The sequence below is a fragment of the Gymnogyps californianus genome, chromosome 5 (genome assembly GCF_018139145.2).
Source record: "Gymnogyps californianus isolate 813 chromosome 5, ASM1813914v2, whole genome shotgun sequence".
NCBI classification, from domain to species: domain Eukaryota; kingdom Metazoa; phylum Chordata; class Aves; order Accipitriformes; family Cathartidae; genus Gymnogyps; species Gymnogyps californianus.
The window spans coordinates 63,818,582-63,841,460 of NC_059475.1; the positions used below are offsets into that span (position 1 = coordinate 63,818,582).

A 22,879-nucleotide genomic window follows, 5' to 3' on the forward strand; every position below is an offset into this window, starting at 1 on the left:
GCTCAGTCTGCTAGGGCAGCTGAGACAACACTGCCTGGTTTTCTAGCAGGAAAGGCAGAGAATCTTAGGACTGGTCATCTAATCCAGCCATTTACTGAGGGACCTCAGTGACTTAAATCAATTTGCGATTGCACTTCGCCTCTTAAGATGAGGAACGAGGCACTGTAGTAGTATGTCCCATGTCTGGATAATGGGGGAGGTTTATTGACTGAACTACACAAAGAATTTTTCTTGCACCTGCTGACGTATCTCTTATCAAGGCTGGTGCTAACTAACCATTTCACCATTTTTATTGACTACTTATCATTTTAAAACATGTAAATACCTGAATGTATAAAATAGGATAATTACCTTAATGTTTACAGAAAATCTTTAGCATCTTAGTAAAACCGCATTTCAAAAGGGTAGCTTTGATATCACTTAAAGCTTGAGGAGAAATATGTTCAATATTAATGACTATGATAGGTCAAATAGGTAAGTTGGATGAGGTGATCATCCTCTAACAGTCTTTTAGGTAAGCAGGCATATATTTCATAATGATTAGAAGATAAATATCTGGTAAGTAGCCTGAAAATGTCAGGCTAGTTCACTTATTCTTATATTTAATTTTAAATACTTTCTAGTGACAGTGAGCGCTTTTTTTTTTTTTTTAACTGTTCTTCAGGGATTTATCTGAAAGTTGTTTGTATTTTTTTTATATGTTTAAAATACTCTTGGGAAATTAAAATTTCAAATAAATGAGCCAGATGATGGTATTTTGACCGAATCAAGATGTGTAGGAATGTTTCTAATCTGCTGAAATATTTTTCAAGAATTCTGTAATGTAACTGGCAGAGAATCTGTATCTCTATAATTGTTAGATTTCCATTTCATCTGAACCTACAAGGTAATGTAATAGAAATTGAAAGCATTTTGTACCTTGCAGTATCAAGGAGATTTATTCAAAGTAAGCTATAGCAGAGACAGGAAATTTAGAAGGGAAATAATGCAGGTAAAGTAAATGTTAGATTAGCTGTTTAATTTTATCAGATCAGCCATTAAAGTCTGTTGTTAAAGCAAATGCTACATAGATCTTGTAGGAATTTGGTAAGGAAAAAGAGTAAATTACTGAACAAAAGGCACGTCTTGTAGCTTGAACTTTCCCGTTGCTGGTCCCTAAGCTATATGAAAGTCACCAGTCGATGTAAGTAAGAACAGTGATTCTAAAAGAATAAGGGAACGCTTGTTCTAGAAAGTGGCTGTTATTTATAAGATTAAAAAATACCTTAAATAAATAAACTTGAAAATAATTAAAGGCAAGTTAGTCCTGAAATGTTAATTTTTATAATCATGATATACTTGTTCTGTAATAAAAGTCCACTGCGTTTTTTTTCTTCTGCATTACGAATTAGTGTCTATGAACACTGTCACTTTTCAGCTTACATTTTATGTTCTTTTCACACTGCTTTGTTTAGTGATATTTATGTAGGTAACGAAAAGCACAAAAAAAAAAGAAAAATATTTTAAAAAATTAAATATACGTTAGGAAAATTGCAGTTGTGTTCAACAAAATTAGTGCTGCTAATTAATGTCAACTATGTTTTTTAACATAAATATTCTACAATCTTCTGTCCTGCTAACTCTTTGTTTTATTTCATCTGTCAGTGAGAAGAAGAAAGAGAAAGAGCGTGAAGAACTGTGGAAAAAACTGGAGGATTTGGAATTAAAGAGAGGTCTTAGACGTGATGGAATAATTCCAACTTAACAAAAAAACAAAACAGCATTATTAACCTGTGGAGTCACACATTTATGTAGTAGAAGATGGAGCAACAGTTTTCTGTATTGTGCAACTTTACAGTAGATTTCACATTTGTTTCATTATTACAACAGCACTGTATATACCTGTCTCTAAGTAAAGGAAAAAAATAAGGACTTTAATCCAAAGTTTGGACAGCAGATGGACTTCTCAGAACTTTGCAAACATAATCATTGTTTTAACCCTTCTTTAAAACCAGTCTTCAAAGATCTGTTGATGAAAATTGCAATGTCAAATTCCATTGTCAGGACCTGTTCCTTATTTATCGTTAGCAGAGAGTATAATACAACTTTCAAATGTGAACAATCTTAAAATTTAGCTTGTCTTTCTGCTAAACTGTTAAGTGTATTTATAGTAAAAGAGAAAAAAGACTGTCATTTCCTTATGAGTTTGTGTAACATCCTCCTTCTCTGGATAACTTTACTGTAATTTGACTTTTTTTCCTTTTGCACATCTTCATAAGTTGAATGTCCATTCAGATCAGGGCCATGAAAAACATAGGTCCTGAATAAAAGTTTTGTTTACTGGTGTGAGCATTTTTTTAGTACCAGGCTGTCTCTGGTGCTTCCTTAATTTGAACATTAGGAGTTAAAAAACAAGTAGGTGATAAACATAGTAGGAAAGGGAGCTTTGGATTCATGCACCTATTTATTGCAAATCCAAGTTAGTGTCCACAATCCTTTAAAAATGGGCGGTGGTAACACCCTGGACTTCAGTACCTAACCAGTATTAGTGATACGGCATTGGACATACATACCGGAGTTGTTTTAGAAATACTAATTGCTAAATTATTACAGTATGTTTTTATTGGACCATTTCGAAAAAATAAAGACAAACGCTAAACAGTGCAAGCATGAAATTGATCTCCAGTGGACATGGATCTAATTGGAAATTGAGTTGAGATAGCTGTTTGGACTGTTTGGAGTTGTTGCCTTACTTTTTAATATGTATTTATAAAGTGTTCCAGCAAAAGAGGATGTAGCCTCTAAGAAACATACTATAGTGTTTTTGTGGTTCTAGTACTATTACTCATCACAGTACCAGCCCTATGGTCTTAGCTGGAAAGGATTCTGGATAATATACTTCTGCATTCTCATCTGGATGCTCATTCCTAACTACTGTATTTGTTACCAAAAGTGGTTCTACAAATGCTACTGAAAAAAATTCTGGAAATCCTAATGTTCTGAGTATTAATAATAAAGTTTAAAATGCTTTTATATCAAAGGTGCATTGTGACCAAATTGTTTAAAACAAAAGAAAAAAAAAATACAAAAACAAAGAAGAGGGCTGTATTATAAGTATACATTATTGGCTATCTGCTTTGTATTTGAAAGTGGAATCTTACATCTTTGGTAGGTAAAATGCTGATAAGACTTATGTACAGTATATATTTAGCTAATGCAGTTGCATTATTATATACCGAAAGGTATGTGTTTCAGGATTTTTCTCCAGGATGCTTTTGAACTGTTATAGACATATGACAACAGTGAATTGATAATCCTAAACCATCAATCCAGCAGTATTTACAGTATAAAACTGAATTGGTGTTCATGAGTCTTTGTGATAGTTGCAAATATGAATTTATGACCTGTTGCCATTGATAGAAATACAGTATAAATACAAGCTTGTATATTTTTCTTCCTACCATTTAAATATACAGTAGGATTTGAAGTTTTCTTGTTTTCAGGCACAGAAAAGCGGTAAAAAAGAATTCCCTCCTAGACTACTGACTGTTTCAGGATTATCAGGTCACAGTTTGTACTCCTGGGTCTGCGTACACAAATGTTGTAAACTCAACGATTTTGTAAAAACTTGACACTGTTAATTCTGAAAAAAAAGTGGAACTAGTCATATGCAACACCAAACACGACATGGTTTAACGGGATTAATATGAGCTTCTTTTAAGAACACTGACTGGGACGCAATGTAAATTAGGCAGTTACTGTCATAGTTGAAACATTTTATTTTAAAGTGCTGAAGCAAAGGTGCAAGCTGAAATACTGAAGATTAAATAAATTTATAACAAATCATGTCCCTTAGCCCATTGATTTTGACAGTCTTTTATTTCTGTTACCAAAAAAATATTTGGTAGTGTGATTTCTGTGTGAAATGATCATGCTTTACAAAAGGGTGAACTTAAACTCGTGCTCAAAGACTATGTTCAATTGTGAAAAACTGAGATAGAATGGAGGCCGAAAGGTTAATGTTTTCCACCTGGTGGAGTAAAACACAACAATGTGAAATTAGAAAAAGCACCTTGTCCTGTACTTAGAGTTTAGGTGGGTGTTGTTTGTTCATAACTCTTTTTGGTTTTGACATGACATTCTGGTATTGATCATACAAAACTGATGAGAACCTGATGGGTTGCAATATTTTGTTACCTCTGATGTTACCTCTGATGTGGGGATAGTGGGGAGTATCTAAAGTTTATAGATGATTTATCACTTCCGAGAAGGAATGTTTCTTTAAAGTGAATGAGACGATGTGATATTAGTCACTTGACTCTAAAAGGCTGATACGACACTAGGTTGCACTGTGCGATGTACGTGAAGAAGCACTTGCCACAATGATACGACCGTACCCCCGGGATCCACTGTTTGCCGCAATCCAAATGCGATGTCCTGCCATTCTGCAGAGCTCCCATTGGTATCAATTGGAGTTGTAGGCAAAGAAGAAGGCAGCGTATGGGCCCAAGTGTGATCAGTGCGTCTATTTAATTATGCTTTTGTTTGCTTCTTGAGTTCCAGAAACTACCTTTATTTGTGTAAATGTTTTTATTCGCTGCTCGTACAGCAGTTGTTGGGTGGTCGCTTGTGTCCTGTACCATATTGGTTTCAGGAGAAAGGATTGAATGCTCTCTGGTAAAAGGAAAGAGCTGCATTTTCAATACTAGGGCATTGCATCAGGTCATGGGGATATAACAACTGTAAAAGTAAAGTTCCTCTCATATACTTTAAATTGAGTGCACATTGCTTTCTTCATCTTGCAAGTCTCCCTTACTGTTTTCCTTTCATTGCTTTTGAGTGTTTTTTGTCTCTCTTCCAAAGGTTGGAATGCTTTAAATAAAAGTTTTCCAGTGCCATTGGAGCATTCACTAGCAGGGTTACAGTAAATTTAATCTTGGTTTTGTTAGCATAAATAAAAGGATTTAATTTATTTTTTTTATCTCCTCCTATATATGGAAAAATGGAGGGTGTTAGAGCCAAGAATTGCTTGAGTAACAAATGCAGCAGCTGTACTTACATTATACGTGCGTAAGTACAGCTTCAGGCTCTGTCACTCTATGGAAAGGAAAATATATTAGGCGCTTTAAAAACCTCTTTTTTGTTTTGTGAGGAGGGGGAAAGACTAGATTCTTCTCCCCCCAAATAAAACCGAAATAATTTGCTTTTAGTTCTGTCTTGGAGAACAAAGATGGCCTTTTCTCTTAATTGTGTGACAATATCATCCCAAAGCAGTTGCCCTAAAACAAGACAAAGGTGACAATGCACAAGATTGAAGAATGTTTTTATTTACACGTGGCTTTTTTATTTTGGCTCACCTGCTTCCCTTAGCAGCTCTGTAGTGAGCCACAAATAAGTTTTTCTAGTTGATATGTGCAGCAGATTTTGTATAGCCCAGTTTTTCGTTTTGAAGTCCATGAAACAGTATCTTGAAACAGAATGGAACTAATTTTGATTGAAAACTTTTATCCAAGTGTTGCTTCCCATCCACAGAGGCATACACTTTTTATCATGACTTCTCTGAATACAAGTTTTTGTTATTTGGATCACTTACTGTAAATATGTTGTATTCATAACCTCATGTAATGATGAGGAGTTTTCAAATATAAATAGTACCGATACATTTCTTGTTGTTGTCCTATTTTTGATTGTAGTATAGCGAATGACCTGTCATGCTTTTTGTTTCAAGGTTAGCATTAGATTCATAGATCTTAATATTTTAGCATTTCATTGTTTAAGCAGGAGAGGGCAGCAAAAGTTCATTTTTCCCCATAGGAATGCTCTGGTCCATTACTGTTTTTAAACTTAGATGCATTTAACTATCTGTGGGTAGGGGGGAAAAATGAAACATTTTTTTATATATATTAAAAGGTGCATATGAAAATATATAGACTGGTCCAACCAGACTGTGAAAATGTCTTCTACTCTACATCGAAGTAATAATAAAAGAAAAATACCTTCCACCTCTGGATAAAGTACAAGCAGTTCTTAAGCTCTTGGATTCAAATGTCATTCTTTGGAAATAGTTTACTTTCTTAAAAATGGTATCAAAGAAACTCAAACTCAATGGTGCTCCCAGCTATAAATGTGTAATCTTCCTCTTTTGCACATGCTCAAGAGGCTCTGTACTGTGGGTGCATCTAAATAAAGAAGCAATGAAGTGTTTTCCAGGTGCTTGGCTTTTTTTTCCACCTCCCGTCTAAACTTCATGTACCTTTTCAACAGTGAACTTGCAGTGATCAGATACCCATTTGCAGGCATTAAATGTAAGGATACTTGTCTAAGAAAAAAACACCCAAACAATGAGGTGGTAATTTAAGTTTCTGCCAGAATTACTGTAGTAAATGCTTAGTTTTCATTAAGTTTATTTTTTTTTTTAAAGGTCTTCTCATGATGATGAGCATCCTCATACTGCACACAACCATGCCCGTGAGGGAGGTAAAGAGCAGTGGATACAAAAAAAAAAAGGCATTAGATCCACACAATGTTCTTTATAAACCCTTTGAGCCTTACACTTTGCAGCTGGTGAAGGAACTTGTTCTTTTATAGCAGCATTCTCCTGTTTCAGTCCTCGTGCTACTATGCCTTGCAGTTTGGAAGTGAGGACAGAGGCTTAAGACAGTTAACGTATGTGGGAAACACCCTCTGGAGAGAGCCACGGAGAGAGCCTGGTACGGGGTAGTGCTGGTGAACGGCTTTAGCAGAAGTGCAGTAGATACGGATGCTGCAATAAAACCGGAGACAAGATGTATTGAACATCTACTTCTGATGCTAAAATGTCAGTTTCCTACATGAATTATTCCAGTAGTCTAATTCTTAAAAATTCTTTCCATTTTGATTTTTTCCAAATTAAATTTTCAGCAGTCGGATCTTAATGTGCTTTGTAAGAAGAGCTCATTATCGCAAATCTCTTTAAATACTTGTAAGACAATATTCAGATCACTTAACAACCTCATGTCTCTCTCTGCTTTCTTATTGCAAGGCAAGTATTTTCCAAAGAAGTTAAAAAAAAAATGAGAACATGCAGTAAGCTGGCCTTCAGGGTAAGATTCTTCTTCAGTACTTGCAAGTTAGAAAACAACCTTTAAAGGATTGGAATTAAAAACTTAAATTAGTTTCCTACTTTTTGTAATGATAATTGCTTTGCTAATTTTTCATCTTTTGTCTTTCCTTCTCAGGAATGTTTTTGTTTCTCGTGTAATAGCAGAGTGCCTAGTTTATCTTAAATTAAGTTTGGATCCCAGATCACAAGTGTGGCCTACAAAAACAGTTTTGTATGCAGGTAAAGGCTGTTCCCAAGTCTATATTTAATTATCGCTTTAATGTACAGTAAAGCAATAGCTTGGGTATTAAACTAGAAACTGATAGAAGGTCTTGCATTATGAGTACAGAGCTGTCTTACAGTTTTAAAGATTAAATGCTGAAGCCAAAGTGAGTATCCTGAATTTGTTAGTAAATACCTTGAAAGAAAGTGTACTAACCCACTGTGGGTAGTGACTGCAGGCTTTTCTGGAAGTCTCCATCACATGAAAAATTTACACTGAAACTTTATCTTTACTATTTTTCTGTTTGGTGGCGTTTTGGTTTTTTTTTTTCACCCCCATTCATTTTGTCTATTGAGTGCTTCCCTCCACCCCCACCTTTAACCACTGAAGGTGTGAGAAGTTAGGGATCACTCAGGAAGGATAGAAGCCGTGTGATCTATCTAAAGAAATACATATTTTTGCATTGCTGGACAGTGGCTCATACCTTTGATACACACTTGAAAATGTCTGGGAACTTGTCTTGCATTATCTCTGAATCTGGGAAGGTCTTCCAAAAAGAGAATGAGAAAGGAAGTACAGTTAAGTTATTCTGTACCACTTCTCAATCTTGTTTTCAAAATTCTTACTATTTCACCAGCTGGGACAAGTTTTTGCTTGTGTACAAAGCCTCTGCACTTCACCGACAGAGAAAGCAGCAACCCAAGAGGCAGTATTTATAGAGCATCTGGCTAGCGGAGCGGTGCGCTAAGGATGTGCATGCCCACCTGCCAGCCAAAGCAGAACGAAGCTCAAGCATAATTGCCCTGACAGCAAGGAAGGAAAGACGTTGCATTTGTACAAGGATGTGTGCAGACCTCCAGCAACAGAAGGCAGAGGTTACCTGCAAACCGTTTTTGAATTGAGCAGGCTTGGGTCAATTTTGAATCTTCACCTTTTGGTGAAGCGGACGTGGTTTAGCTGTGTAAGCAAACTGGTCAAACAGTCCAGCTCAATTTTGGGTATCTTTTAATATTAATTCTGCAAAATGTACTGAGTAGGACTACAGCTTATGCTCATCTGTCGTCCCTAAGACTCTGCGATGACTCCCATGCTTTTCTAGATACTACTTCGGCTACGTAGATAATGTGCGTAAGTGGAAAATTGCTATATACTTAACTATCTCAAACCAAGATGGGCATCTGCATTATATAGTCTTCCATTTCAGGCTTCTTGGAGGCAGCAGGCTAAAGTCTGCAGTTGACAGATCTCGGAGTAAACTGAAACTTGGCAAAACACACTCTTGATTTCTGGAGCAAGGAGATGTGGAATTCAGACAGTGGTAATTAGTTTATTAGTCCACAGACTATTTCACAAACACAAAGGGATATTATCGCTGTTTGCTGTCCATGACACTCATCAGACAGTAATTGTCACGGTTAATGATTATGCACTAGATTTCAAACGTCAATTCTGGCCAGACAAAAATTACTCTCAGGGATACAAAGGAAAGAATATTTCCTACTGTAGTGTGGTGCCCCACGCCGCCCCCCTTCTCCTCGTGCTGCTGAGTGATGCCAGCCTGCTGCAACGAGGCTCTGCAAACAGAAGTGTGAAGGCTTGCAATGGACTGAATTTAAGCAAAATTTGTTGCTCTGTTCAAAATTGTCGTAAGGGGGACAGGATTGGTGACGATGGACCAGTTGGGTATTTCAGCCTTATCCAAGCAAATGCCTTTCCTTGTGGTAGCTAAAGAACTGGGATTTTTTTGAGAGGTCCTGTGGAGCCTTGTTCTCACTGACCTTGCACTGTAACTCTGCTTTAGCAGAAACTCTGTTGAAGCTTTTTTTCAGATGAAATTCTATTTCTGTAATGACCTTCAATCTACTAAATGCTCTAAAATTTCCACCATGAATCACTCCCCTGCTTCAAGTCCCATTGCTATCTATTTGGTTATTCAGAGTTTGTTGGTGAAGTACTTCAGAAATGTTGAATTCTATAAATTTGCTCCAATATTTAGAAATGCTTCTGCAATAAATGCAACAGAACAGCTAAAGGTATAGGAGATAAAGGCTTTGATTTGACACTCTAATGCAAGATCACCCAGGGAATGATTTTTTCCCTCCCCTTTTTCTTCCCCCCCCGACCTATTTTCTGTTTTCTCTTGCTGTAGAGCTAATTCTGCTGATGGTAAATTTGAATGTGTGCAACACAGAAGCCAAATGAGAGAAAAGAGGAGCTGCTTTCAAGGGCTGTGCTTACAGAGAAGGTCCGTGTAAGTCTCCCTTACAGCACAACCTTCGGTGCTCCTCCCTCAAGCCCTCCTCTATGCATGGAAATCAATGTCCAGTTATCTCCCAAAGCTCCTAGAGATGTCATGCCTTAATTTAGGGGTGCTTCTGATCAATATCTGCGAAGACCAGATCCTCACAGGCTGCGTAAGCCTTTTTGATTCTTCTGCTAATACAGTTTAGACAGGCCAAGCATATGCAAGAATTCTTGGTGATTTGTAGGTTTTTGTCAGAATTTGGGAGAGCAGAGGTGGCTGCTTATCCCATGGCATTTTAGTCCATCAACTTTTTTTCGACTTCTTTTTTCTCTGAATTTTCGTCTGTTTTTGTCACAGAGAGTGTGTGTTAGTAACTTTCTATGCAGTCCAAATGCACTTTAGTAACAAAGATCAAGCAGTTCTAGGAGCAGCACAACTACTGACGCTTGGCTTCCCGTGTCTCTCCTGTATGGCTTCGTAGGTATGGCTTGCAGGAGCCAAGTCTGAGGCACTGACTCCTCTGACACATGGTTGAACTTAACTGGGACAGAAGCTGCGGAGAGGAGAGGAGAACTGCCGGCAGTCAGGTGCATGTGGCATAATAACACAGAATTTATTTCCTTACGAAACTTCATCATAAAGGGATAGTAGGCTCCTTGCCTGGATTATGAGAAGTGCTATTCCAACAGCAGTCCCCTGGTTTATATCAAGTGCTTCAGACTTGACCAAACCAAGACAGGGCCCTAGCGTTCAAATGCAGGGGCACACTACATTGCAGCAGGTATCAGGTATGTACAGACTCTACCCTTTAGTTTATGAATTCAGTGCCTAGGAAAAGAGATTAACTAAATTAGTTAGACTGTTAAGACACCCCCCGCCCGCCTTTTTTTTCCTCCCCTTTTAATCAAGCATAATTTGTATCCCTGCTAAATCCACCATCATTAAACTGCATTCTCTTTTCCTATTCTAAATTACCAAACCAGTTTCAAATTGTTGGCAATGAAATGTATGCAGTATATAACTTAACGGAACAATATCCAATCTATTATTGGGATTTGAAATCTAATAATTAAATGTAAATGCTTGGATTAATTGTCTTGGAAAACAGAACCTATACATAAGCCATTTAATGTCATACTGCTATTTCCTTTTGATCAGGCTTCAACAAGTCACTGACTTAGGATATTCTGGTTTGATTGCATCATTATTGCAGCAGGGAGTGTTAGCATGAAATCCAGATCCTGCAGTAATAAATAACAACTCAATTTCCAATGCTTAAGCCGTTGTTTCTGCATAAGCTTGATTCATGGGATGACTGTTTGACCAGCGTTCATTCATTATGGTCTGATAGATGCAAGGCAGAACTGGGATAAGTATTGTATCTCAGTGCTTTATTGAACAGAACAGAAACAGAAAAATCAGATGGAAAGGAAGCATTTCCCTTACAACAATCTTTTTCAGTAGCCAGGATGTGCAAAATACAGGTAAGTGATTTCAAGCTTGCTATGGAAATACTAGCAGTCAGTTGAAATTGTGTGACCTTACTTCCATACTGGCTTGTCTCCGTCTATGCTGCCTGACTTGGCGGTGGTTGAAGTCCCCAAAACACAGCTTTGAAATGTATTTTCCTTTACTGTAACCTTGAATCGTTTTCCGTGTGTTTGCATTCTGTCATTCCCATCCATTATCCTCATCAGTTTGTTCATGCTAATACCTTTTCCAAGTAATGTCTTACTGTCTGGAAATCTCTCTTTGCAGAGTTGGAGTGGTTATCTTTTTGCCTGCAAAAAGAGGACTGGGCAGGTGGGGAGGAGAAGGGTGTCTGGCATCCCTGTGCCAGTGGGATGGGAGTGTGAGCGATGCAGGGAGGACATACCTGCTCTGTACGGGTATGGTTCCTCCCTGCCCCGGGTCCTGGGGAGAGAGGGCCGTGGGGTAACCCTCACCCACTCCCCTGGGCTCCCCAGTCCTTAGGTTTTCCATCCCACAACACACTTCCCTGAGCGCCTCGGTGACTGGACACCTCCTGATCCCTGCTTGCCCCAACCTGGCATGTGCCCTCTCTCATTCAGTTTTCCTTTTCTTCCTCTTATCAGAGAGCATCTTTCATCCTGTCCTAAACTTCTCCCTCTCACTCAAGAGGCAACCCTTACTCCTTATTGCCAAATCCACTGCAGCCCCAAATGACGTGCCTCTGAGCTGGAGCTCATCTGACCTAGGCTCCAGTTATTTTGTTTGAGCCTGCTCCTCCTGCCCTCCAGGGCTCATACCCTCATTACCCACCCTTCTGTGGGATCCTCTGGCAGGTCAAGTTGTGCCTCTCATCTGGCTCTTCTAGAAGAAAGACATCCTCTTCTCTGCTAACACGAGGATGTGAAAGACCTGGACATAGCAAGTCGCTAATGACCCAAAATCAATCAGATGCTTAGAGGGGAGGATATGTAGAAAAAAGGTGTGTGTTAGTCTGGAACAAAGTTTGTCCCTCTGCAGAAGGGGATTCTGTTTTAATCTCAAAAATAAACCCCATGTTTTTCTATCCATGGCTAAGTTTAAAAAAAAATAAAAAAAAAATTTGTTTTTACCTTGAGTGCACTCATACTTGCTTGAATGATGGAGATCTTCCCTCTTCTAAGTACAGAAACATGATGAGACAGATTAAGTACAGCTCTTCTGTAAACTGCAGGACTTAATTCTCTTCCTGCCAGAGTCAATGATGGAAGTCCCATTGCTGTCACCAAAAGTAAAATAAAGATCTGTGAGGAGATTGGACAAATCTGGTGTGTCTATATGGGAAACTGGTCAGTACTAACAGGAGTGATGTGGACTCATTTCCTCTTTCTGTAGTAAATTTAGTCTATTAATATCATCTACTATTGTGTGTATATTAGCTGGGTGACCTCTAGAAAGCTTTTATGGATATAAGCTTCAGAGAGAATGTGTGATCCTGGTTTGCTTCCTGCCTGTCTTATGGTGATGCACCCATCAGCTCCAGAGAAAAATGGAATAAATTTATGCTGCATTATTTATGAATGGTACGTGAGCATACAGTTAAACACTGAAGCACCTACAATAAAACCCAACCCCTTGATGTTAAGTAGAGACAGTTTTTCTAGGGCTGTCTAGACACAAAGTCTGTGTAGAGAAGAATTTGGTTATGAACAGGGCAGCATTGTTCAAAAGAGGATATTCTGGTACTGGGGAAATGGAAAGGAATTTTTTCGCTTTCAAGAGCAGGGAACTACCCTTTCCTGGTGCAGTTGTCACTTCATGACCAGTGTTACTGTCTTTTCTCCTCTGAGACTCTCCATTATTATTACTTACCTAAAATATGCTGTCTTGAGAAAAAACTGCTTACCTAGTCTCTGATGTGAGAAAAATGGAAATTAAGCAGTGTAACTTCACTTTCTTTGTCTGGAGAATACCAAATGCATACAGGAGAGGTATTTTGTACAGACTGAGGTAAACATCAGTATGATGCTGAGAAGCAAGATGCGTACTGTCTGTTCTGGCACCCTGTAATGGAAGTGGACTGACATTTTGTAGACCATGGAAGAAGGTAGCTTGCACGAAGTGCACTGCTCTGACCCACACCTGCAGAGGAGAAGGAACACTGGGGAAAAATGTGGGTTTGGAAGGAAGTTTTGTAATTGGGAGTGCTACAATGAGGTGAAAACAAAGACCAGGCAAAATCTGTTCCAACATTTATCTTCCTTCAGGGATGATCAGATGTTTAAGAAATTAGAGCAACAAGTCATTTTTGAATATGTCAAATCTGTCTACGTCCAGGAAAACGCTTTACTCCTGTCGTCCCAGTGTATCAGAGTAGGGTTGTCATAGCCATGTCAGTCGAAGACTGAGTCTGGATCTCTTGCTCTGCCTGCCTGTCCTGTTCTGGTGGTTGGACACTATAGTTTTGTCTCACAGGCTAGCGATTTCTTAGGTATGAACGAGCATGTCGCTGATGCAAGTTTAGTGCATCTGACATCTCCCTAGGAGTAGCCCAAATAAAATGTAATGCCATATGATAGGAATTTGGAGGGAAGGGCACCCTGAAAAGTTACCTGTCCTTCCCCTCTCTCCATAGGCGTGCGACTCCTTTAAGCTGGCCTCTGTGTGGGGTTTAGAGAAGTTGAGGTCCTTCTCTTCAGTGCTGAAGACAGGGTAACAGAAGGAGTGGGAAGCTGTAGTTAGTGCCTCCAGCCGTTTCCTACTCCCGTGTGCCAAACAGGTTTGGCAAAGGAGAGATTCTGAATAAAACCATCTCTGGAAGAAATGCCATGAGCCTTCTTTAGGCACGTATGAAGATTCAGTGTCCAATGGCTTCAGTGATAAAAACACCTTGATGATGGTGATAACAAGACCAAACCCCAAAACAGGGTTCCTTGAACCTCAGTTTGAAGTTCCCACGTTCCTGTGACATGGAGAATCCTTCTGATTCCAGAGTTGCCCTTGGGTCAGGCAGGGAGACTGAGTGGGCAAAATCTTTGCCGCTCAGCCTAGAGTCACTGCCTGTTTCTTATGTATTAGAAGGAGGTTTGGGAAACCTTTGCCTCAAACAGAAACCCTGCATAGACACAGACCTGCACATGTAATCAAACAGCCAAAATGGGGGAAAAGAACAGATTAGCCAATTTTAATCAATCTGTCAACACTGTGGCTCCTTGGATTAAAAAAAAATGAGGTGCTTTCTCAGTTGAAAAAGGCTGTGAAACTGAGATGTACAGAAGCTGTCATTGTCACCGAGACACATTGCTAGTTCCACCACAGTTCTCCGTGCTGTGCAGAGAATATCACCCAAAGCAGGAAAATTGATAACTGTTGGACTGTGGCCCTCGGGTTTGTACTAGTACCTGTGCCTTTTCAGCACCCTGGGGCCAATCTCTGTGGGGAGGGTTTTCTAAAAGGAGTATAGGCCAGCATAGTTTTCCCCTTTCAGTGTCAGTGGAGGTTTGGCCATTGCTAACTCTTATAAATTTAACCTATAGCGTGCGTTGCTCTTGGGTGACACTGAAGGGCCATGGGTTCAGAAATTCAGTTCCATACAACTGGAGCCTGCAGGACATCTGATCCCTTCATATAGTCATCACTGGCACTAATTAAAGAGGCAAACCTTAACTTTAATTTTTTAGCTTTATATTTAGGGTCAAACCCAACATTTTATTATCTTTCCAGCTTAATCTGTGAGTCATTTGTAATGCATTTTCCTTATAAAGCAACATCTGTATGTTGTATTCTTTACATATTGAAGGGGTTCAGAGTCTTTTAGTATTTCAAGTTGAGTGGGAATCCCTGGGGTACAGTCTGGCACACTGCTCTGAAAACATACCTTTTAGTCGTTTCACTGCTGGGTTTCAACTTAAATGGCTGATCGAGGATTTAAACAGCTGGATTTCAGCATCTGCTTGCCACATGCCAGCTGCCGGCAAAGCAAGAAATTATTATACTGGGCCGTGATTTACATATTTGACCTTTGAGCATAAGAGGATATAGCAGACATTGTCAGAATCAAATACAGTATGAAGCCCTGTGAAGTATGAAACTTGTCTTGTTAGACTGTCTTTTTAGACTTTATAAATTAATGTCTGGTTCAAAAGTGTCTTTAAATGACAAAAGCATTTTGTTTTTATCAGGATTTGTCTGTCTAATCTAATTAAAGTAGACATAGCTTAAAAACCTGCTGAATATAAAGCATGCTTGAAGAAAAGTAGAGGTGTGTAGCAATAGCACCGTGAAATTGAATTTGTGGTACTTTCAGTTAATCTCTATCGATTAATCCGTATGCAGAAGACTACAGGCTCTGACCTGAACTTTCAGCTCAAGTATGAAATCGTTACTACTGTGATATCAGAATTTGTAAATAAGTTATAAATTATAATGAGCGAGGTCTTCCCAATGGCAGAGAGCTGTTCCCCTCTGGGGCAGAGCTGTGTCTCAGAAAGCCCCGTAGGCATCAACGTACTTCCATGGTCAGGGCATTTGTTTGTCCTGTGCTGGAGTTCGCATTTCACGGGTCATGGCATGTTTGACAGCACGAACAATTTGCTATGCAATAGTGTGCCTGCCGTTTGCTTAATTTATAAGAGTGGTTTTGAGATGGATTGTGACTAAGAGATGATATTCAGGATAGTTTTCTGATAGTTGTAAAAAAGGGGGATCTATATGCGCTCTCAGCATGGCCTCCACATTCTTCTTTCACAATGAACGTGCTTGGCTCTCTCCAGCTGTGTTATAACAGAGTTAAAATGGAGACCTCTGCAGAAAGGACACGGGCAGCATTGCAATGAGACTGTTACAGAGTGATGTGGCCGTGGTGGTGATGCTCATAGGTGAAAGGAGGAGCTTCGTCATCTCTTGCTCTTCTCATCTTCCTCCCCTGGTAATTCTTCAGTTGCTGATAAGTTGGTGACCCAAGACAGACAACAGCAAACTGGCATCCCTATGGTCAGCTAAGCTGTCTCTGTATGATTGTAGAGTTTGTTTCTCAGAGGCCTGGTGGAACCTATTTTTCTTTATGACTTTGTGTCTCTGTGAGCCCTGCTGGTCCTGTGACATGGGATGACTCTGCACCCACGAGGAGCTTGTTAAAATCAGTGGGAATGGGGTGATGAACTTAAACAGGAAATAATCTGAGAACTCAAAGTGTTGACTGAGATCCACATTTCCCCAGAGGGTAAAAAGAGTTCAGGCTGGAAGATTTGGTTCTGTCTGCTGCTGAAACTTCTTGCCTGTTACTGTCTGGGTCTATGCTGTTCCGAGGTTTGGTTTGGCCAAGTGCCTCTCTGGGGTTTGGGACTCTAATCATATTTGTTTCCTGGCTGGATTTTGATTAGTTCAATAGTTCTATGAGTTTATTCTAACAAGATTCACAGGAAGAGACAGTAGCTTTGTTTCAGGAGACTTAATTTCCAGCTTTGTCTAATTTGTAAACTTCACTCATCACCAAGGCAATGTTGGAAACGGAGCATTAGCACTGGTGGTGATGCATGTCGAAATGAGGTGTCTTTTTTCCAGTGCACTGGACATGAACAATAGGGAAATTAATGAATTAAGATAATGTATCTTTGGACTTCTGTAGTTTTGATTAAGAAGCTTTATCTTCAAATTCTGAGCCCAGAGGAGAGGATTAATGGAGCTATGCCATTGCCCACTAGTCATAAAAGCCTAAAATGTCCTTTCAAAAGACCATTAGAGGAAAGCTATGGAATGCAGAAGTGATTTAAGTTAAATTGGTTATTGTCAGTCACATATAGTTTACATAGCATCTATATTTATGGGAGAATCTTTTTCACGTTGCAATGAACTCAGAGCAGATCTCCAGGTAGTTACCTGGTGTGCAATTAGAGAGCCCAGTTCTCACCCACGTCAATGGTTAGCCAACTCCATTGGATTTGAGTTCTTGAATTACACTGGGCTGAATGTGATCAGCATCATCACCATAAATGAACAGTCTCACAGGCAAGAAAACGTGGCCACATTTGAGGACAGTGTAAAGGTATACACGCTTTCAAAAGCAGCTGTGAAAACTGAGAAGCACATTACCACTAGTGCGCAATATCCCCAGTCAATTATTTAGTACAGGTTTGATAAAGGCAAAAACAAAGTGCAAGAGTGAAGTGCTGCAGTGTTTAAAGCTTGCATTCCAGATCCTTAAAAATATAAAGTGAAACACAGTGCTGTCATCTCAGAGTAAATGTCTAATGTTCTGTCTCTTAGAACATTTCTGTCCAGATTGTCTAAAAAAAAGTATATTGCATATCAGCCTATCAGTCTATTCACTTTAATTCTTTTTATTTCTGTCAACCTCCTTGGCTGTTTATAGCAAATTTGACAGAATTACAGTGCTTAGTATTTTTCAGGTATTATGAGTGTTGTGGATACATGTCCATGTTACTGCCCTCCCAAGGAAGAGCTGCAGTACTGTTGCAATGTTGATGTCCCTACCAGACATCAGGGAACCTATGTGTCAGGTTTGATACACACATCCACAGGAGCGCAGATGTCATGTCTCGGTGATCATAGAGAAACCCCTTTTTGTTAAAAATGGTTTAAGATCAATTAGTGTTTTTTCCCCCTTGCGTTGTAACAACGTATCAATGGTTGTTTACATCAACGGTTGCTTTGCCTGTTTAGGTAGCTTCCCTTGGCACTAGTTCTGAAGGTGCTGCTCAGGCAGTTTTCTTGGTTGAGTTTCTCCTGAGACAGGGTGAAGCGTTGAACAGAGAGGAATGCTAATCTTAGAAGCTGTCGTATAGAGGGTGCCATTTATTTTCACTCTCAACCACGTATTGCCTTGCCTTGTAGATGTCAGAAGGGCTCAAAACTTGGCAGGAACCATGGAGTTACTCAAGGACTTCATGCCAAGCAAAAGTTTGTGTTTTCTTGGAAAGTTTGCACATCTCTGTATTGAGGATGAGTTTTGCGTTAATTAGACTCATTTTTATATTATTTCAGGGCATGCTAGTCAGCCATGGTCAATTGTAAGTTCAGGTGGTGGCTGTTGCTTTCAGACTCTGGTTTTGCCCCCCTTTTTTTTTTGGTCTTAAATTGACACTTTTTCCCCAAATGTTTTTTTCCAAGATCTGATCATATAATGTGTTTGGCATTGGCAAACCAAGGAGAGCAATCCACTTTTCCCCTCATGAGTAGTGTTTTATTCCTTATTACTAGGAGCTATGCTTGATAAATACACCTTTCCAGAACAAAGATATGGTAGCCTTAAGAAAGGAGTCTCCTTACTTTCCTGAGGACCATGACTAAGGAGTTCCACAGCCTGGGCTTGGGGTTGTGCCTTTACTCTCCTCCTCATCCACTCCAGATACATGGTTTTCTTTTTTCCTGACATCACTCCTAAATCTTCAGGGAACTCCCCAAGAACGTCCCTGTTCCAGGTAAATTCTTCCTGGCAGTCAGTTTTTGAGAAGTGTATCTTAAGCCGTGCTTCATCTTTGCAATGTGCAACTTACTGACACCGTAGAGTATGACTCCTGAATCAATATTTGCAACACTTAGACTGGGAGAGATATCAGGCAAACTGGTCTGCTGTATCACTTTTTTTATTTTAAATTGTGGCTATCCTTGCACCATTGGGTCAGGGTGTATTTTGTTGAAAGCTGTCCTTTTCTTGACCATGGACATTCCTAACTTCCTATTTTCCTTTACATTTTTATTTCACAGTTTTTCTTCCAAAACATTTTGCTCAGAATTTAAGGGTTGAGAAATTCATTTTTCTGAGGTACCACATATATAATAAACATGTAAAACAGGAATTCTAGTAACTGTATCCAAACTATAATACAGAGTGTTTGCCCATATTGTATAAAATCAGGTTATGATCAAGAGTCTGAACTGAACCTTCAGTTCTGCTATGGATTTATCTTTATTGGCATTACCTTGGTTTGGGTGCAATACCTGTATGCTCACTACCAGTGTTTAGAAGCTCCAGCTCTTCTAGTGGCTATAGGGCCTTCAGTACATCTCTCCTGGCTTGAATCCATCATAGCTACAGGCCTTTTTCAGCAGAATAGTGTTATCTCACCAGGTTAGACGTGCCTCAAGCAAACTGTGGATTAGCGTATTTTCTTACTGTTAAGCCTCACCCTTGGACTTCATTTTTGAGGTCTGGATGGAAAAGGAGGAGACGAATAGTGTTTGACAGTTTCCTCGCAACAGCAATGCTAGTAAGGCATTGTCAGTGCTGGAGCAGCTATGATATTGCTGCAGTCAGGGCAGTGCTATTTCACAGCAATTCGTATCTCCTGGGCTAGATTTTGCAGGTCTGTTCATTGGGCCGTTCTGCCGTTCGTAACCCAGGTACCTCCACAAACAGCAAGAAGTAATTATCTCTTCTGTAAGATGGGTCATTCCCCTAAGTACTAAGTGTGGCATGATTTACTTCCACAGCAGGCTCAACAAATCCTCTTTTCTGACTTCATTCTTCTCACCCCAGTGCTCATTCAGCCGGAGCCAGTTTGCGTTGTGTTAAGCTCAGGAAGCGAAATGAGCAGAAAGTCTTTTAAAGCAGGAGGAGTGGCTTTGCGTTCCTGAGACCTTCAGCCAGGACTGGTGTCCCATTGTTAGCAGGGAGAGTCAACGTTTTTCTAATTACCATCTGAGAATACATTTCCTGATTGCTGCATTGTGCTTTCTGTACTTACGTTTGGCAGTATTTCTGTCAGAGTGTTTCCATGAGCTTTACTCGCTTCCTTTGATTTAAATTTACAGATCAGCGATGCCCTCTCAAGGTTAAACCCACTTCTGTCTGTCCCTTTGCAAACCAATTCTTCACATTCTTTAGAAATTTAGCAAGTGACGGACAGTCCAAGACAAATACGCAGCAGCTCTGGGATGGATTAAAGAATCTTAACATACTTGTTTGTAATGCTGTTTTCAGGACACAAAGGTTATCTTTCTTTCAGAACTACCAGCAAAGAGTAAACAACCTATTGAGACAAAGTCTAATGATAGCGCATATAGGGAAAAGTGATTCTGGTGCTCATTTTTTCAGGGAGTTCATCAAATTACATCTAGCATACATAGCTTCATCTCCTACCTGATAGTTCACAAACCTGGCTTTATAACTCCCTCTGTTCTAACCTGAATCCCAACCTCTCTTGGATGCCTCCTCCTGTGAACTTGGCCAGCAAACCCATACCACCTTGTTTCCTCATCCATTTCTCCTTCTCTGTTACTTTTGGACCTACAGCCACCCTTCCCGACATTGGTAAGAGCCATCTTTAACTCTTGCTTATTTCATCCGCTTAGACTGACTACAGATTTTACTACCTCTTTCTCTGTGTGATCTCTCTTGTGTGCAGTGCATTAAATATCTCCTGTCCAGTCACTGGCTTGGCTTGCCTGAATGGCTACCAGTTTCTTCTTGGCCTGCCAGCTGCCTACGTGGTTCTCTGCAGTACTTACTATGTGCAACTGCTCACCATTGTCGCTTCTCTTGGTCTGTCTCATTAGATAGCACATCTCAGCTCCTTTCTCATGATTGATCCAGTTCAAACTTCTAGTCCATTAACTTGCCATTCCTTACCGTACGTCCTTGCCTACTTCTACAGTCTTCCTCCTCCAACCTCTGTTTGCACAGTAATGTTACCTCAGCTATCTGAGGTCCTCTCCCCTCCACACCCTCTTCCATTGCTTTCCTTGCAGGGCATCTCAAGAAGCGCATTTGTAAGACCTCCACAAACTCTGTTTTTCAGTTCCTCCTCCTAATTCAGCAATGTTGTTGTCCGCAAGAAGTGGGTGAACTGAGCTGACACGAAATGTTTTTAACATTTTATTCATCCCTCCACAAAATGTTGTGAGAGATTTTACTTCTGCTAGAAAGACCAAGAAATCTGGGGCAAAACCAGTAATGCTAGGTCGAAAAAAAAAAAAATCTATGTTTTCAATCTGAAACCAGAAGTTTGACACCTAATATGAAAACCAATAATTTTTTCATTGGAAAACCTGGTGGGTTTTTTTGTTAAAATGGTGCTTATAATTTTTTTTAACCTACTCCAAATGCTACACAAAATACTGACATAATCATTGTCAATATTGCTTCACTTATGTATGAGCTCTCACCTTTCTCCCCCACTGTTTGTTTCTCTCTCTCAGTTGTGAATTAGTCAGGATACAGACAGATTGCTCATGATACCTGGAATATCTTGAGAACTAATGAAATATAAATAGTCCTTGTAGATGATTAATACTAGGAAAAGTACCTTAGGGCATGTTTGAAGTTGAGGCTCATCATTGAAGGACAGGAATGGAATTAAAAATTCCCTGCATGGCTGAGAATTTGGGTGTTCATGTTAATTAATCTGTTTGGATAATTTTAATTTGGGAGTTTTATGTGGTGTTGAAGTGAACAGCACCTGGTACTGCTCTGTTTTCTGTGCATGGGAGAGGAGATAGGGAAAGACAGCATGAAGCCGCATCCAGAAGGCGGTGAAGAGCCTATGCATATCCAAGCTCTCTTGCAGCTATGAGTCCCCCATGTTTTAGGCTGAGAGCCCAGAGGCCTTTTGAACAAGAGGCTGTTTTTCAGAAAGCCTCTTGGAGTGCACGGGCTGTATATTGGGACCTCTGCCAACGACAGGTCAGTAAGGGGCCAGTTCAGGAGCAAAGCATCCTCCCTGCTGGCAGAACCTCCCGGGAATGCACCTGGGAATGGTGCTGTCCTGCCAAGAGCAACCGGAGTCCCTGGGAGGCCAATGTGGGCTCTCAGGATTTGCTGAGAAGTCCAAAGCCCCCTCAGGATTTGCTGGGAATTGGTTGGATTAAGCCCACAAGTACTTTATAACCACTGACGTTACACATGGTGGAGGGCTGCAGCAGGGGCCCGTGGCAGCTCTAGGGCAAAGCCTACGAGATTCACTTGAGCTTGGCTGAGGAGCAGACAAGACGATAAGTTACCACTGCTCATAACCCTGACACCTTGAACATCACACTTGATGTCTGTGTTCTGCCTGTCCAGAATTCAGAGGAAAAGCCACACAAGCCTGAATGGATGAGTGAATGCACAATCCTCACGAGATGTGCTCCCCTGGTCAATCTGTTTCTGTCTCCTTCTGTGTGTCTCAAAAAGGGAACAGGCAGGTAAATGGTGGACATATTCATCTTTAGAAGTTTTATCTGTATGTCCCCTTTTATTTCAAATAAATGTGAAAGATCCAGGGAAAGAAAAAATATGCAGCTTTAAAATTTCTGATGTGCACTGAAGTTCAAGTGTATGTGTAGGTGGTATATTTATTAATTAACTTACATAAAAATAAACCCCACAAAACAATAAGCCAACGAAACTCCGCCTGGGAAAAAGCCAACACTCATGCTTTTCAGGAGACATGATGCAAATCCTTCAGAAATTGGTGTCTGTCGCATGAAGAGACAGGATTTTCAAAAGCGAACGTAAGTGAGAGTCTGCAATTTGTCTTTCATTTTACTTTATGAGGTTATTCAGTACAAATGGAGACAAGAGAACAGAATCTCGGTTAGCTGAAGTCAGTGAAGACAAACTGAATTACACAAACCTAAAGTCCAGCACCTGTTTTTCTAATCCGTAGAAGAAGAGGGATCTGTCAGAGCTGGTTGATCCGCCATCTGGCATGTATTTCCTGTACCTGTCTCTAATCTTGGGCTGATTTTTGCTGGCACATTTCCAGAATCAAATAAAGGAAACTTATGACCAATATTTTCACTTTTACGTGCTTTCTCTGCAAGTCAGGAACTTTTAAACTGTACATTTTTGAAAAGCCTTTAAAGGTTTCTTTTCTAGCTTTATTTTTGGTCAGTGAAAATGACAGCAAAAAAGTTTTAGGTTTTTTTTGTGGAAAGTTGCTGATATTTTTAGATCAGTGGC

General features: G+C 39.8%; 1 protein-coding gene across 3 annotated transcripts in view; it reads left to right on the forward strand.

Annotated features, from left to right (window-relative positions):
* PPP2R5E (protein phosphatase 2 regulatory subunit B'epsilon) overlaps nucleotides 1–3,834 on the forward strand; it is a 75,887-nt gene extending 72,053 nt beyond the window's left edge. For all 3 annotated transcript variants that reach the window (XM_050898494.1, XM_050898492.1, XM_050898493.1), the window contains exon 14: nucleotides 1,645–3,834. In XM_050898494.1, the coding sequence (XP_050754451.1) occupies nucleotides 1,645–1,744 (100 nt within the window). In that variant the 3' untranslated portion in view covers nucleotides 1,745–3,834. The remainder of the gene's footprint in view (nucleotides 1–1,644) is intronic.
* Nucleotides 3,835–22,879: the final 19,045 nt, after the last annotated feature.